General features: G+C 44.0%; 1 protein-coding gene across 2 annotated transcripts in view; it reads left to right on the plus strand.

Moving 5' to 3' along the window:
• ATP4A (ATPase H+/K+ transporting subunit alpha) overlaps positions 1-18,119 on the plus strand; it is a 51,104-nt gene that overhangs the window by 23,815 nt on the left and 9,170 nt on the right. For both annotated transcript variants that reach the window (XM_089661389.1, XM_089661390.1), the window contains exons 6-18: positions 2,625-2,759; positions 2,881-2,998; positions 3,402-3,670; positions 3,883-4,081; positions 4,291-4,400; positions 5,983-6,117; positions 7,520-7,712; positions 10,625-10,800; positions 12,412-12,548; positions 13,297-13,447; positions 13,595-13,763; positions 15,191-15,345; positions 17,740-17,863. In XM_089661389.1, coding sequence (XP_089517515.1) covers positions 2,625-2,759; positions 2,881-2,998; positions 3,402-3,670; positions 3,883-4,081; positions 4,291-4,400; positions 5,983-6,117; positions 7,520-7,712; positions 10,625-10,800; positions 12,412-12,548; positions 13,297-13,447; positions 13,595-13,763; positions 15,191-15,345; positions 17,740-17,863 — 2,071 coding nt within the window. The remainder of the gene's footprint in view (positions 1-2,624; positions 2,760-2,880; positions 2,999-3,401; positions 3,671-3,882; positions 4,082-4,290; positions 4,401-5,982; positions 6,118-7,519; positions 7,713-10,624; positions 10,801-12,411; positions 12,549-13,296; positions 13,448-13,594; positions 13,764-15,190; positions 15,346-17,739; positions 17,864-18,119) is intronic.

Consider the following 18,119-nt stretch of genomic DNA (forward strand, 5'->3'; position numbering starts at 1 on the left):
AATCCTTGAGAGTCAGCATGATTGAATGGTACGATGGCTCCCCCTACAGGCAGAATACAATACTGATCTACTGTATATATTATTATTATTATAGAGTATTTATATAGCGCCAAAAAGGTTTGCTCAGCGCTGTACAGTAGCGAGGGGGACAGAACATGAGACAAGACAGTACAATACACGAGGGATTTGAGGGCCCTGCTTTTTAGAGCTTATAATCTAAGCTTTACATAATTGTACTGCCTTAAAATCAACTTGACAAAAAATGTATAAAATGTTTCCCCCAAATGTCTTTTTTTTCCTGAAAATGTTATTTACCCTCAAGGGGTGTACAATCTAAGGTCCCTAACCCTCAAGGGGTGTACAATCTAAGGTCCCTGACCCTCAAGGGGAGTACAATCTAAGGTCCCTGACCCTCAAGGGGCGTACAATCTAAGGTCCCTGACCCTCAAGGGGCGTACAATCTAAGGTCCCTAACCCTCAAGGGGTGTACAATCTAAGGTCCCTAACCCTCAAGGGGCGTACAATCTAAGGTCCCTGACCCTCAAGGGGCATACAATCTAAGGTCCCCAACCCTCAAGGGGCGTACAATCTAAGGTCCCTGACCCTCAAGGGGCGTACAATCTAAGGTCCCTAACCCTCAAGGGGCGTCCAATCTAAGGTCCCTAACCCTCAAGGGGCGTACAATCTAAGGTCCCCAACCCTCAAGGGGCGTACAATCTAAGGTCCCCGACCCTCAAGGGGCATACAATCTAAGGTCCCCAACCCTCAAGGGGCGTACAATCTAAGGTCCCCGACCCTCAAGGGGCGTACAATCTAAGGTCCCTGACCCTCAAGGGGCGTACAATCTAAGGTCCCTAACCCTCAAGGGGTGTACAATCTAAGGCCCCTAACTCACATTCATACATACACATACTAGGGACAATTTAGTCAGGAGCCAATTAACCTACCAACATGTCTATGGAGTGTGGGAGGAAACCAGAGTACCTGGAGGAAACCCACACAGGCACAGGGAGAACATGCAAACTCCAGGCAGGTGGTGCTGTGGTTGGGATTTGAACCAACGACCAAAGTACTGCCAGGCAGGAGTGCTGACCATTCAGCCACTGTGCTGCCCACTATCGAGTTAAAACCCTGATAGCCTCTTTTATATCTCTGGGATTCTATTGGTAGGATTTCTGTACACCTGCTGTGCCCATTATGAGGGGTTCACGCCATCCCTGTGCTGAGTTCCCGAGTCTGTACACCCGCTGTGCCCATTATGAGGGGTTCCCGCGATCTCTGTGCTGAGTTCCCGGGTCTGTACACCCGCTGTGCCCTTTATGAGGTGTTCCCGCCATCCCTGTGCCGAGTTCCCGGGTCTGTACACCCGCTGTACCCATTATGAGGGGATCCCACCATCCCTGTGCTGAGTTCCCGGGTCTGTTCACCCACTGGGTCCTTTATGAGGGGTTCCCACCATCTCTGTGCTGAGTTCCCAGGTCTGTACACCCGCCGTGCCCATTATGAGGAATTCCCACCATCCCTGTTGGATTCATTATTTATTACTATGAAGGATGTAAGAGAGGGAGCTGGAACACAAGGTGTGCAGGAATGGAGTCAGAAATTATAGCAGGGAGGTCTCTCTGTTGGAGAATTCAGAAAGAAGATTCAGCCAGGGGTGGACTGACCATTCGGGTGCTCGGGCACTGCCCGAGTGCCCAGGGTCAGTAGGGGGCCCCATGAGATGCCCCTGGTACCTTTCATAGGCTTTTTTGGGTGTGGTTTGAGTGTGGGCGAGGACACAGGGGCCCCATGATCCCCCTATTGCCCGGGGGCCCCATAAGTTGTCAGTCCGCCCCAGGATTCAGGCTCCCCTTAGGCACAAATTATAATTAAAATGTCACTTTTGGTTGGACTGACACTAAACTAGGAAAAAAGGGTATCAGTCCTCAAAGAAATGGGTAATAAACAACACAAACATTCCCCAGCCAGGGGTGGACTGACAACTCATGGGGCCCCCGGGCAATAGGGGATCATGGGGCCCCTGTGTCTTTGCCCAAACTTAAAAAAAAAGCCTATGAAAAAGGTACCAGGGGCATCTCATGGGGCCCCCTACTGACCCTGGGCCCTCGAGCAGTGCCCGAGTTTCCAAAATGGTCAGTCCGCCCCTGTCCCCAGCACCATCCTGTCCACCAGGAGAAGGATAAAGAGGAATTATTCCATTGGAGACAATTACTCCAGAGCAGGACAGACTGACAACTCATGGGGCCCCCGGGCAACAGGGGATCATGGGGCCCCTGTGTCCTCACCCACACTCAAACCACACCCAAAAAAGCCAATGAAAAGGTACCAGGGGCATCTCATTGGGCCCCCTACTGACCCCGGGCCCTCGGGCAGTGCCCGAGTTTCCTAATGGTCAGTCCGCCCCTGCTTCAGGGATATCTAAGAGTGGATTTACCTGACCATGGAGAGATTTCCTTTCACTGCCTATTGTACAAAAAGCAGGAAGTGAAGGAAAATCTCCTCAATGGCTCCCAATTGGCCAAAAAAAAAATTGAGGTTTTTTTTTATTTTAACCATTCCATACGTATCCAAAAAGGAAAAAAAAATTTCTGTTGTAATTCCGAATTCATTTTTGTGTCTAGCAAGCCACCGTTATACGAGATGGAGAGAAGTTTCAGATAAACGCCAACCAGCTGGTGGTAGGAGACCTTGTGGAAATTAAGGGTGGAGATCGCGTCCCGGCGGATATTAGAATTATCTCCGCGCAAGGGTGCAAGGTGAGACTCTCCCACCACTTTGGGCACTTGATCGAAAAAATGTTCACCAGGTTTATGGAGGTCTATCATGAACTTGGCTTTGGAAGAACTTTAAAAACCTGACCCTGTGACCTGCTTTTAGGTGGACAATTCTTCTCTGACAGGGGAATCTGAACCACAGACTCGATCACCAGAATATACCCATGAGAGCCCCCTGGAAACACGAAATATTGCATTCTTCTCTACCATGTGTCTAGAAGGTAAGGAACTCCTCGACAAACATCTCAAGGGGAAAAGCTACAAATGCCGTTGAACCTGATAACATCCAGGGTTGTCGAAAAAGCCAGCATAGGCTATCAATTATGTAAAGGTTTGGCAAATTTTTTGAGCAAATTCTGCTTGTTTTTGCCTGTAGGCAGGTGTAGGGTCTTTATTCCATGGTAGGTGGCGCTCAATACCACAGCGGCATTTCAGAAGGAGGAGCTCACTCCTCTAGGGTCTCCAGGTCACAAGGAAGCAATCTGGTTTTGGATACTAAAATTTTGGTCATTTTATTCATGATAAAACTGGAGTACAAAATGAAAAGCTCCAGGATTTATATCTAAGAAATAAAAAGTATAAAGGTGCTAAGACATAGCCAACTTTTATTGCATGGTTTTGTAGGTACGGCCACAGGAATCACTTGTAACACCGGAGACCGAACCATCATTGGCCGCATTGCCAGCTTGGCTTCCGGAGTGGGTAACGAGAAGACCCCCATTGCCATAGAGATTGAACACTTTGTGGACATCATCGCGGGGCTGGCCATCTTCTTCGGCGGCACCTTCTTTATCGTTGCTATGGTCATCGGCTACCCCTTCCTCAGGGCTATGGTCTTCTTTATGGCTATCGTGGTGGCGTACGTCCCGGAAGGTCTCTTGGCCACCGTCACTGTAAGAGGACTCCACATACTCAATATAAATAAAATCTGAGACTAGCAGGTGATGGGTGGAAGGGTTTAGGATTTTTATTTTGACCTGCATCGTCCTTCACCCTTGCTTTGCAGACCTCAACTATTCTTAAGTGTTAAAAAAGTTCAGCGAGCTTGTTCTTTTAATTTTCTGCTCAGCTTTGGTGTCACTGACGCTCCTCTCTACGCTAACAGGTGTGTCTGTCTCTCACGGCCAAACGTCTTGCCAGAAAGAACTGTGTAGTAAAGAACCTTGAAGCTGTGGAGACACTTGGATCCACGTCCGTCATCTGCTCCGACAAGACGGGAACCTTGACCCAGAACCGGATGACTGTGTCTCACTTGTGGTTTGACAATCAGATCCATACAGCTGACACCACTGAAGATCAATCAGGTGACTATCTAACCACTTAACCTTGACATCCTAACTGTTGGCACTGGCCATGGCTAAGTGGTCATTGAGTCTTGGATTTGAAAAGTCTCAACATTCTAGCTCAGATGACACAGTTGTTGGCTACTCGTCAAAATCATAGGTCACGAGCGCATTTGTGGTCACCACAGTGCTTCTTGGAGGTCATTTATTTGATATGTTCTACATTTCAGGACAAAGCTTCGACCAAACATCGGATACATGGAGAGCTCTGAGTAAGGTGGTCAGCCTTTGTAATCGTGCCTCTTTCAAGGGTGGACAGGATGGAGTACCTGTACCCAAGGTGAGTACTAATGAGCTGTAGGGTTTGAAACTCATCCTTCCAACCTTTATATTCATGTCGGGAATCAGCAGCAGGGGTGGCCAGATCTAAGTAGCTAAACTTGGGAAACGGAGACCAGACCATATATATGTCTAAAGTAAGATTTATTTACAGTGAACCCAAAATTCGTCCAAAATACCAGCATCAGAACATACAGCAAATACTAAGATATGAACGAACGACAACCAAAGGACAAAATTCCTAACTGGCAACATGGGAAACATGGATCAACGGGGTAAAATCCTATGTGTAAGGAACAGTCAGGAAGGGGGAACCAAGGCTGGAATCAGGAGTGTAGGTAGAAGGGTACAAGGCAAAAGCAAAATCAGGAGCATAGTCAGAATAAATAGCAAGCAGCATCCGGCTAGCAGAGCAAAACAATGAAGTGAGAGGTACTGGCATGGGAGGGACTAAATATCCTCCCAGCAGCCAGCATCAAGTGGCGATTGATCACTGGGATCTGCTGACAACATGGAGACGCTAAACTGGTGGACACTGGAACTACGACCTTCCACTCTGGGAACCACAGAGACACCAGCAGGTGGTCCAGGTCCTGATAATTCGCCTACTTGGATCCAATATACCAGAGTTTATTCTGGATATATCGACGACATAGACGGTAGTTGTGAACTGAACAGATACTTAGCTTGTCAGTTCACTCGGACTGAATATCCTCCCAGCAGCCAGCATCAAGTGGCGATTGATCACTGCGATCTGCTGGCAATATGGAGACGCTAAACTGGTGGACGCTGGAACTACGACCTTCCGCTCTGGGAACCACATGGACACCAGTAGGTGATCCAGGTCCTGACAATCCGCCTACTTGGACCAATATACCAGAGTTTATTCTGGATATATTGACGACATAGAAACTATAACCTTCCTCTCTGGGAACCACAGTGACACCAGCAGGTGATCCAGGTCCTGACAATTCGCCTACTTGGACCAATATACCAGAGTTTATTCTGGATATATCGACGACATAGGCGGTAGTTGTGAACTGAACAGATACTTAGCTTGTCAGTTCATTCGGACTAAATATCCTCCCAGCAGCCAGCATCAAGTGGCGATTGATCACTTCGATCTGCTGGCAATATGGAGACGCTAAACTGGTGGACGCTGGAACTACGACCTTCCGCTCTGGGAACCACAGGGACACCAGCAGGTGATCCAGGTCCTGACAATTTGCCTACTTGGACCAATATACTAGAGTTTATTCTAGATATATCAACAACATAGACGGTAGTTGTGAACTGAACAAATACTTAGCTTGTCAGTTCATTTGGACTAAATATCCTCCCAGCAGCCAGCATCAAGTGGCGATTGATCACTGCGATCTGCTGGCAACATGGAGACGCTAAACTGGTGGACGCTGGAACTACGACCTTCCACTCTAGGAACCACAGTGACACCAGCAGGTGATCCAGGTCCTGACAATTTGCCTACTTGGACCAACATAACAGAGTTTATTCTGGATATATCGACGACATAGACGGTAGTTGTGAGCTCATCATTAATTTTTACACCCTTTTGCACCCTTCAGCGTATTGTGATTGGCGATGCCTCGGAGACCGCTCTGCTGAAATTCTCGGAGCTGACGGTTGGCAATGTCACGGAATACAGAGATCGCTTCAAGAAAGTGTCGGAGTTACCCTTCAACTCCACCAACAAGTTTCAGGTGAACGGTCAATGTTCTGGCCATCTTTCACTTGGCATCACTCCGTTAAATTACTACATTTTATTTTGTTGTTTTTGTACCTTGTTTTTTTTTTTTTTTTCATTTTCAACTGGATTCTAATTTTTGCAAATGGATTTGAAGTATTCAAATCGAATTTAATCAAAAATATCCAATCTGAATTCATTGCAAAGAATAGCTGGTTCTATCCTATCCAGCTATATTCTTTTTCTTTTTATTATATTCAAAATTAGCATTTCGGAAGACAGCTATATTCTATTTTATTGTACTCTATCCTATTGTATTATTTTTTCTATTCTATTCTTATATTTTCTATTATATTGTATTCTATTTTGTTTTACTCTATTCTTTCCTATTCTACTCTGTTTTCTTTTCAAAATTGGAATTTTGGAAGATGGCTATATTCCATTCTGTTATTTTCTATTTTACCTTTTTCCATTCTAAAAGCAGCTTTATGGAGTTTAGAAGGAGGTCAAACACAGGTTAGAAGGTCAGAAGAACCTGAAAAGGAACTCAAACTGAACTCAGATTTAAGTGTTTGTCCATCTATCCAAGCGCAAAATCAGCTTTATGGAGTTTAGAAGAAGGTCAAACACAGGTTAGAAGGTCTAAAGAACCTAAGAGGGAACTCAAACCAACCTCATATTTATGTATGTCCATCTACACAAGCGCAAAAGCAGCTTTATGGAGTTTAGAAGGTCAAACACAGGTTAGAAGGTCAGAAGAACCTGAGAAGGAACTCGAACTGACCTCAGATTAAAGTGTTTGACCTTCTAAACTCCATAAAGCTGCTTTTGACCTTGTGTAGATGGAAAAACACATAAATCTGAGGTCGGTTTGAGTTCCTTCTCAGGTTCTTCTGACCTTCTAACCTGTGTTTGACCCCCTTCTAAAATCCATAAAGCTGCTTTTGGGCTTGTGTAGATGGACTTACATAAATATGAGGTCGGTTTGAGTTCCTTTTCAGGTTCTTCTGACCTTCTAACCTGTGTTTGACCTCCTTCTAAAATCCATAAAGCTGCTTTTGGGCTTGTGTAGATGGACAAACACTTAAATCTGAGGTCGGTTCCAGTTCCTTTTCAGGTTCTTCTGACCTTCTAACCTGTGTTTGACCTCCTTCTAAACTCCATAAAGCTGCTTTTGCACTTGTGTAGATGGAGAAACACTTAAATCTGAGGTCAATTTGAGTTCCTTTTCAGGTTCTTCTGACCTTCTAACCTGTGTTTGACCTCCTTCTAAACTCCATAAAGCTGCTTTTGCACTTGTATAAAGATATTGGCCGTTCTGAGATGAATGGAAGTCCATGTTAATAAGCTTTTAGAGAAAAATTAAAAAGAGAATTTTTTTTTTTTCGATAACTAAACTGAAATATTTTCATCTCCAGTTGTCCATCCATGAGCTCCAGGACCCTCTGGATCTGCGTTATCTTCTCGTAATGAAGGGAGCTCCAGAACGCATTTTGGAAAGGTGTTCCACCATCATGATCAAAGGACAGGAGATCCCTCTGGATGAACAATGGCAGGAAGCTTTCCAGACAGCTTACATGGACCTCGGAGGACTGGGGGAAAGAGTGCTGGGTAAGGAAAGAACGAGAAGTCAACATGACTGGGATTATTGCGAGGAACGTGGAGAAGGCGCCACTGGGCGTAGACTTCTCCACCTTTCTTTTTTACATGCTGGTCTGGAGATCTGCTCCTGCACCCTTTTGTAAGGCCAGCCTTGAGGTGTGCACTGTTCTGGAGTCAACGAGAACCCTCCAACGTATCAGTAGGGTTTCTCCTCCAGCCTCTCCCCTTAGGTTCCTTCAATGTCTTCTTCATAGTGGTCAACCTGGGCCTGAATGAACGATCACTATTGGTGAAGCCAACCACCTCATGCAATTCTCTCGCAATGACCCAATAATAACCGCAATATATACATGATTTTGCACTTCCGGCTAGGGAGCACACGCACGCCCTACCCGCGCCACCATTTACAGCCTCGGCTGTCAATCAACGGGTCCCGGCCGGTGTTTACTCGACGGTGCCCGGTGATTACCAATCATCTTCCCTGTCAGCTCCTGCAACACTGCTTTGCATGGCTCTGCACAGTCTCCACACAGACTGTAATAAACATTTTTTGGGTGGAAAAAAACCCCAGAACTAGCGGGTTTCTAGAGTGTAACTGTAAAAACGCTCTAATGCTGAAAAACGCAGTAAACCGCTCAAACCAGCATTTTGGACTTTTTTTTGAGCAAAAAACCCTATTTGTTTTTGTAAAAAAGCCCGCTAAAAATGCAAAAACAGGAAAACACCACTAAATGCACCAAAACTTGCGTGTGCGGTTTTTTACCCCCCCCCCCATGAAAAAATTTTTTTTGGGGGGGTCAGAAAAAGTTAAAAAATGCTGGTTTGCTGCGTTTTACTGTGTTTTTGCATTAGCTTTTAGCAGCATTTAGCCACATTTTAAGGCGTTTGTTTTTTTAGCATTTCTTTTTTGGTCAAAACGTTTCGCAGCGTTTTAACGCGTTTTTGCATTAGCGTTTAGCCGCTTTTTTTTACCGAAAAATAAATTTTTTTGTGTCAAAAAAAATCCAAAAACGCCAGTTTGTGGTATTTTACTGCGTTTTTGCATTAGCTTTTAGCTGCGTTTGTTAGCGGTTGTTTTACCCCCAAAAGAAATTTTTGGGGGTCAAAAAAAGTCCACAAATGCCAGTTTGCTGCGTTTTACCAAATTTTTGCACGAGCTTTTAGCAGTGTTGTGCTGCGTTTGTATTTTTTAGCATTTTTTTTCCACCCCAAAAAAATTTTTTTGTTGTCAAAAAAAGTCCAAAAACGCCGGTTTGCAGAGTTTTACCACGTTTTTGCATTAGCGTTTAGCCTCGGTTTGCTGCATTTAGCCACGTTTTTCTGCATTTGTACTTTTGTAGTGTTTTTTGTACCATGAAAATTTTTTTTCAAGTCCAAAAATGGCGGTGTTTTACCGCATTTTTGCATTAGTGTTTAGCCGCCTTTTTTAGCTTTTTTTTAACCAAAAAAATTATTATTTTTTTGGTCAAAAAAAAAATCCCAAAACACTGGTTTGTGGTGTTTTACAGCATTTTTGCATTCGCGTTTTTCTGCGTTTGAGGTTTTTAGCATTTTTTTTGCCCCCAAAAAATTTGTTTGGGGGTAAAAAAAAGTCCAATAACACCGGTTTGCGGAGTTTTACCACGTTTATCAGTGTTAGAGCATTTTTACAGCTGAAAAACTCTTCTAGAAACCCGCTAGTTTTGGGGGTTTTTCCAGCCAAAAAATGCTGATTGCAGTCTTTGTGTGTATGGACACCTAGGAGAAACATGTTGGGGGGTTTATTGGCTGTAGGAAAAAAACCTAAAAAGCCAAAAACAGCCGTAAATACGTCCCGTATGCATGAGGACTGAATCTGATCTCAAAGTATTGGTAAGAATAAGAGGGGACAGCTGCGGGGGAAGGGGGTAGACAAGGCAATGGTATACAATCAAACATAAAAGCATGAAGCTTACTGGAGTAAACTTTTCATCTCTGAACAGAACCAAAAATTGCCTTTCTGGGCCCATTTATACTTCGGCAGTTTGCGCGCTAACGCACCGCAAAGGGCCGGACGGGTCCCAAAGCTCCCTCTTACCTTGATGCAGGACCACCTCTGCCTTCCTAGATGCAGGACCACCTCTGCCTTCCTAGATGTGTTTGAAGCAATCAGCTCTCAGCATAAAACCCCATCATGCATATTTAGAAAATTGCCAGGTGTGCATGTTTAGTATCAGTCATGGGAGGGGGTGCACCACCCATATGGAAGAAAAATATATTTTAAATATATTTTAAAAATATTCTTCCCAAATATATTGACATATATTTGAAATACTACAATTTTGGCCGTATTCAATATATTTCAAAATATATATATATGAAAAAAAAAAAAATATATATATATATATATACACGCATGTTGAAATGCGTCTTTTATAGATTACAAAATATATGAAAAATATTTTTAAAAGTATATTTTTTTAAATATATTCTTCAGATTTTTTTAACATATAAAAAAGTAATTTTAACATATATTTTTACACATATTTGTAAATACTTTCCAAAAATGTAGATTAAATGTATTTTTAAAGACATACAGTATATTTGAAAACCTATTTTTAAAAATATTTTTGATATATTTTGTAATAAAAACGCATTTCGACATACAGTGCATGTATATATATATATTTTTTTTTTAATATATTGAACATGTCCAAAGTTATACCATTTCAAATATATGTCAATATATTGGGGAAGAATATTTTTCAAATATATTTTTCTTCCATGTGGGTTACGCACAGTGCCCCGTGGCCTCTCTCAGTACCTGCAGAATGGAAGCAGGCAAGAATTGGCAATGATATCTTGCAATGTATATGGATAACCTGGAAACCTGGAGGGGATTTTCCTTTTTTTTTGTGCTTGGAAAGTGTAAGTTTCACTTCAAAATTCATTTTTAATTTTAGGATTCTGCCACCTGTACCTGAATGAGAAGGAGTACCCTCGCGGATACAACTTCGACGCGGATGAATTGAACTTCCCCACCAGCGGTCTCTGCTTCGCAGGACTCATTTCCATGATTGATCCCCCCAGGGCCACTGTCCCCGACGCTGTCATGAAATGCCGAACTGCCGGAATCCGAGTAAGGGGATAAAAAGGGGCTAATTTATGAAAGTAACTCACATGGAAGAAAACTATATTTGAAATACTACAATTTTGGCCATATTCAATATATTTCAAAATTATATTTTGATAAATATATATATATATATATATATATATATATATATATATATACACACTGTATGTTGAAATGCATTTTTATTACAAAATATATTAAAAATATTTTTACAAAATACATTTTCAAATATACTGTATTTCTTTAAAAATACATTTAATCTACATTTTGGACTGTACTTACAAATATGTGTAAAAATATATGTTAAAATTACTTTTTTATTTGTTAAAAAAATCTGAAGAATATATTTAAAAAATATATATTTTTAAAAATATTTTTCATATATTCTGTAATATATAAAAAATGCATTTCAACATATATATATATATATATATATATATATATATATATATATATATAAAAATTTTAAATATATTTTGAAATATATTATTATTATTATACAGGATTTATATATTATTATTATTATTATACAGGATTTATATATTATTATTATACAGGATTTATGGCGCCAACAGTTTGCTCAGCGCTTTACAATATAACGGGAGACAATACAGCAACAATACAGTTCAATACAAAAGGGATAGGAGGGGCCTGATCATGGGAGCTTACAATCTAGGAATCTAGGAGATATATTTTATATATACACTGTAGTTGAAATGCATTTTTATTACAAAATATATTGAAAATATTTTTAAAAATACATTTTCAAATATACTGTATGTCTTTAAAAATACTGATCTACATTTTTGGAAAGCATTTACAAATATATGTAAAAATACATGTTAAAATTACCCTTTTATATGTTAAAAATAATCTGAAGAATATATCTAAAAAAAATATTTGTTTAATAAAATATATTTTTAAAAATATTTTTCATATATTTTGTAATATATAAAAAAAATGCATTTCAACATGCAGTATATATATATTTTTATATATATATTTTAAAGACATGCAGTATATTTGAATTGTATTTTTAAAAATATTTTTCATATATTTTGTAATAAAAACGCATTTCAATATACAGTATATATATATATACATATATATATATATATATATATATATATATAAAAATAAATAAATACACATAGTTATATCTATATACATATTTATATATATATATACACACACACATATTTATATATATATATATACATATTTTTATATATATATATATATATATATACACACACAAATTTATATATATATATATATATATATATATATATATATATAGATATATATATGTATATATATATACATATTTATATATATATATGTATGTATATATTGAAATATATTGAATACGGCCACAATTTTAGCTTTACAAATATATTTTTCTTCCATGTGGGAACATAGCAGTCCTTTCTATGGCAGCCAGTTAGAAGCGAGTTTTCATCATCTAACCTGTGCTAGAACATAAATGCTTGTCCCTGATTGGCTGCAATGGAAAGTGACTTCTGCCATGAATTCCTCCGTGAATTTGACAACACGAAGTTCTATTTTATTTTGTCATCTCGAGGTATAAACTTGATGCATTTTTCAACTCAGGTCATCATGGTCACTGGAGATCATCCAATCACAGCCAAGGCCATCGCCGCCAGTGTGGGCATCATTTCCGAGGGCAGCGAGACGGTGGAGGACATTGCTGCTCGCTTGCGCATTCCCGTGGAGCAGGTGAACAAACGGTGAGAGCAACGAGCCTATCGTATTCTTGGCGACACACTTTCATTAATTGGGTGAACCGATCATGGCAGAAATATAGGAGGTTCCATTATTCCATCCTTTCTTCATTGCTTAGTGGAATGGAACAGTTAAAGGGTCACTCCACCCAAAAATTAACCAAGTTAACATTGGCAGGTGAGATCTTCTAACTTTTGGGGACTCTACAGATGTGATCTTCGCATGGTGCCCATTATGAGGAGTTCCCACCATCCCGGTGTTGAGTTCCCAGGTCTGTACACCTGCTGTGCCCATTATGAGGGGTTCCCACCATACCTGTGCTGAGTTCCCGGGTCTGTACACCTGCTGTGACCATTATGAGGGGTCCCCACCATCCCTGTGCTAAGTTCCTGGCTCTGTACACTGGTTGTAACTATTATGAGAGGTTCCCCTCATTCCTGTGCTGAGTTCCTGGGTCTGTACACCCGCTGTGTCCTTTATGAGGGGTTCCCACCATCCCTGTGCGGAGTTCCTGGCTCTGTACACTGGTTGTAACTATTATGAGAGGTTCCCCTCATTCCTGTGCTGAGTTCCCAGGTCTGTACACCCGCTGTAACTATTATAAGGGGTTCCCACCATCCACCACCTCTCACCAGGGGCTGACTCGATCTCCTAGGCTCAGCCTAGAACTATAATATCAGCTTTGGGTGGACTGATCCTTTAAGAACTAGGTCACTGATGGAAGACATACCACCCTGATCCTTGTCTCCGCAGTGACGCTCGGGCCTGCGTCATCAATGGTGGACAGCTGAAGGACATGAGCGGTGAGGAGCTGGTGGAGTCTCTGAAGTTGCACCCTGAGATGGTCTTCGCTCGGACCTCTCCCCAGCAGAAACTCATCATTGTGGAAAGTTGTCAGAAGCTGGTAAGTCATCACAGCCCCTCGTTTGTACATTTGTCTCCTATGTTTTGTATTGGTAGTTGATACATTGTTACTGGTTGGGGGGAAGGATGAGACCCCCACAGATTGTCCATCCCTGATCTACAAAATTCAGATTGTCTTCTGTTCCAGGGGGCCATTGTGGCCGTGACAGGAGACGGTGTCAATGATTCCCCAGCCTTGAAAAAGGCGGACATCGGCGTTGCTATGGGAATTGCTGGATCGGATGCTGCAAAGAATGCAGCTGACATGATCTTATTGGACGATAACTTCGCCTCCATCGTCACAGGAGTGGAACAAGGTGAGATGAGGATACAATGTATCTACACATGTCCCCAGAGCAGTGATGTAGGAGGACCTTTGCTTCATGAAATAGTCATTGTATCAGTTTTATGGGTCTCTCAGGTGTCTTTTAGTCTTCTGGGCCCCATTACTCTGAGACCCCCACACATCAGTCCCCCATTACTCTGAGACCTCCATGTGTCAATCCACCAGTACCCTGAGACCCCCACACGTCAGTCCCCCATTACTCTGAGACCTCCATGTGTCAATCCACCAGTACCCTGAGACCCCCACACATCAGTCCCCCATTACTCTGAGACCTCCATGTGTCAATCCACCGGTACCCTGAGACCCCCACACGTCAGTCCCCCATTACTCTGAGACCTCCATGTGTCAATCCACCAGTACCCTGAGACCCCCACACGTCAGTCCCCCATTACTCTGAGACCTCCATGTGTCAGTCCACCAGTACCCTGAGACCCCCACACATCAGTCCCCCATTACTCCGAGACCTCCATGTGTCAATCCAGCAGTACCCTGAGACCCCCACACGTCAGTCCCCCATTACTCCGAGACCTCCATGTGTCAATCCACCAATACCCTGAGACCCCCACACGTCAGTCCACCATTACTCCGAGACCTCCATGTGTCAATCCACCAATACCCTGAGACCCCCACACGTCAGTCCCCCATTACTCCGAGACCTCCATGTGTCAATCCACCAATACCCTGAGACCCCCACACGTCAGTCCCCCATTACTCCGAGACCTCCATGTGTCAATCCACCAATACCCTGAGACCCCCACACGTCAGTCCCCCATTACTCCGAGACCTCCATGTGTCAATCCACCAATACCCTGAGACCCCCACACGTCAGTCCCCCATTACTCTGAAACCTCCATGTGTTAGTCCTCCATCACTGAGACCTCAACAAGTCAGTCCCCCATTACTCCGAGACCTCCATGTGTCAATCCACCAATACCCTGAGACCCCCACACGTCAGTCCTCCATTACTCTGAAACCTCCATGTGTTAGTCCTCCATCACTGAGACCTCAACAAGTCAGTCCTCCATTCCTCTAAGATCTCCATATTTCAGTCTTCTATTACTCTCTGAGCCCTCCATGTATCAGTCCTCCATTATTCTGAGACCAATCGTATTCTGTCAATCTTCCAATCTTCTTTCTGTGTCAATTTTGCAAGACTGTCACCCTGGGTCCCCCCACAAAGCCCCAATGTGTCTTTGCTCTGGGGACCCCCCAAGTGTCAGACTTCCATTGCGCTGAGGCCCCAATATGTAAGTCTACTGTCCCCCTGGGCCCCACAAGCACCAATGTGTCATTACTCCGGGACTCACCTGTATCTGTGTGCCATTGTTTTGTGGCCCCCAAGTCTTTTTGTAGCATTAAAGTAAAACACAGGAAACATTTTTTTTCTGGCTCCTCCAGGACGTCTGATCTTTGACAATTTGAAGAAGTCCATCGCCTACACTCTGACCAAGAACATTCCAGAACTGGCCCCCTATCTCATCTATATCACGGCCAGTGTCCCTCTACCCCTGGGCTGCATCACCATCCTCTTCATTGAGCTGTGTACCGATATTGTGAGTATTCTCTACATCCCCCATAATGCCCTGGCATATGGCAGGACCAGGGGTGGACTGACCAATCGAGAACTCGGGCACTGCCCAAAGGCCCGGGGTCAGTAGGAGGCCCCATGAAATGCCTCTGGTACCTTTTATAGGCTTTTTTTGAGTGTGGGCAAGGACATAGGGGCCCCATGATCCCCTATTGCCTGGGGGCCCCATGAGTTGTCCCATAGGACTGTAATCTGTAGGACCCAGACTACCAGGGACGCAGCAGAAGGGCTTCATCGGCACGGGGAGGACTACATACATGGAATGTATTCAGGTTGTCTGTACAATGCTCCATATATGCGATTCTAGCAATCTGAACATCGCATGTCACAATCCTGAAGGGGTAGATTGCTGGAACCTTCTCAGATATACTTTTGGTATATTGGGCAGAAACGTTCTGATGGTGTCCCTTTGGGGCATTTAGGGATACCGGGGCTGATCTCATGTACAAAGCGACTGAAAGTCAACCTTGGACTGTAGAAGCGATAATAGAATCTGGAAATCGAAGTGCGGCACCAAGATGTTAGCGTCGTCCAAAGAGAGAATTTATTACAAATGTGTAACTGGTGCTACAGCCAACGCATTTCAGGGACCAATCAGTGATCACATGCAGAGTAGTAAGGCAAGATGTCACTTCTGACATCATTGCTGACTACGTGTGAAATCTGTGAATGATCACAGAGATCACATGGTACAGGGCTATTCACAACAGCCTTGTACCATGTGAAAAGCTGTGACCAATCACAGCTCACACTGTAGTTCTCAATGGCTGCAAGAATGCAGAGAGAAGGAGAAATGATTGCTTTTACATCCTTTATGGGTGTAAAAGCAATCAGTGTAAAAAAAAAAAAAACTTCATCACCCCCCACAAGTAGTCCAGTGTCACCATGGTTTAAAAAGTTTAAAAATGATAATTTTTGGTTATAATCTAATTTTTTTTTCACTAAAAAGATAACGGAATATATTTTTGCCAAGATTTATGAAGAAAGATTATTTATTTGCAAAATTTTATAAGAAAACACTTTTTTAAAATTTTTGGACATTTTCATTTACATAGCAAAAAAAATAAAAATCCCAGCGGTGAATAAATACCACCAAAATAAAGCTTTATCTGTCTCAAAAAAGTGCTAAAAAATTCATATGGGTACAGTGTTGCATGACCGCGCAATTGTCATTCAAAGTGTGATAGCGCTGAAAGCTGAAAATTGGCCTGGACAGGAAGGGGGGGAAAGTGTCCGGACTGGAAGGGGGGAAAGTGTCCGGACTGGAAGGGGGGGAAGCGTCCGGACTGGAAGGGGGGGGAAGCGTCCGGACTGGAAGGGGGGGAAGCGTCCGGACTGGAAGGGGGGGGGAAAGCGTCCGGACTGAAAGGGGGTGAAAGCGTCCGGACTGGAAGGGGGTGAAAGCGTCCGGACTGGAAGGGGGTGAAAGCGTCCGGACTGGAAGGGGGTGAAAGCGTCCGGACTGGAAGGGGTGAAAGCGTCCGGACTGGAAGGGGGTGAAAGCGTCCGGACTGGAAGGGGGTGAAAGCGTCCGGACTGGAAGGGGGTGAAAGCGTCCGGACTGGAAGGGGGGAAAGCGTCCGGACTGGAAGGGGGGAAAGCGTCCGGACTGGAAGGGGGTGAAAGCGTCCGGACTGGAAGGGGGTGAAAGCGTCCGGACTGGAAGGGGGGGAAAGCGTCCGGACTGGAAGGGGGGGAAAGCGTCCGGACTGGAAGGGGGGGAAAGCGTCCGGACTGGAAGGGGGTGAAAGCGTCCGGACTGGAAGGGGGGGAAAGCGTCCGGACTGGAAGGGGGGGGAAAGCGTCCGGACTGGAAGGGGGAAAGCGTCCGGACTGGAAGGGGGGGGAAAGCGTCCGGACTGGAAGGGGGTGAAAGTGTCCGGACTGGAAGGGGGTGAAAGCGTCCGGACTGGAAGGGGGGGAAAGTGTCCGGACTGGAAGGGGGGGAAAGTGTCCGGACTGGAAGGGGGGGGAAAGTGTCCGGACTGGAAGGGGGGGGGAAAGTGTCCGGACTGGAAGGGGGTGAAAGTGTCCGGACTGGAAGGGGGTGAAAGTGTCCGGACTGGAAGGGGGGGGAAAGCATCCGGACTGGAAGGGGGGGGGAAAGTGTCCGGACTGGAAGGGGGGGGAAAGTGTCCGGACTGGAAGGGGGTGAAAGTGTCCGGACTGGAAGGGGGGGGAAGTGTCTGGACTGGAAGGGGGGGAAAGTGTCCGGACTGGAAGTGGTTAAAATGCAAAAAAAACGCATCAAAAATGCACAACATGCATTTCTACAGCGTCTCCATTGACTCCTTTGAAACAAAACACGACGGTGTAACCCGCCATCACATGGGATGAAAAGATCTTCTCTTCTCTCTAGTTCCCCTCGGTGTCTCTGGCCTATGAGAGAGCTGAGAGCGACATCATGCACCTGAAACCGAGGAACCCGCGCCGGGACCGTCTGGTGAATGAGGCTCTGGCCGCCTACTCCTACTTCCAGATTGGTGAGTGGGGGGGGAGGGGGGGGGATAGCGGGAGGGTCCAAGGTTTGTGGTGTCTACAAGAGTGCGACTTTCTATGAATGGACATAAGATGCCACCACCGCGCCACCGATCTAGTCATAGTAACTGGATGGCGGAGGAATGAAAACTTGGGTTAGAACCTATGTGAGATTTTAAATGCTGTGTCCCCATAGAGCAGAGTGTTACCTGGGCAGGATGGCCGTTAATAAATAATTGTAGCTTGTAACTCCGCACAGGG

Source organism: Staurois parvus, unplaced genomic scaffold (genome assembly GCF_062004578.1).
Source record: "Staurois parvus isolate SC_StPar_1 unplaced genomic scaffold, SC_StPar_1.0 ptg001331l, whole genome shotgun sequence".
NCBI lineage: Eukaryota > Metazoa > Chordata > Amphibia > Anura > Ranidae > Staurois > Staurois parvus.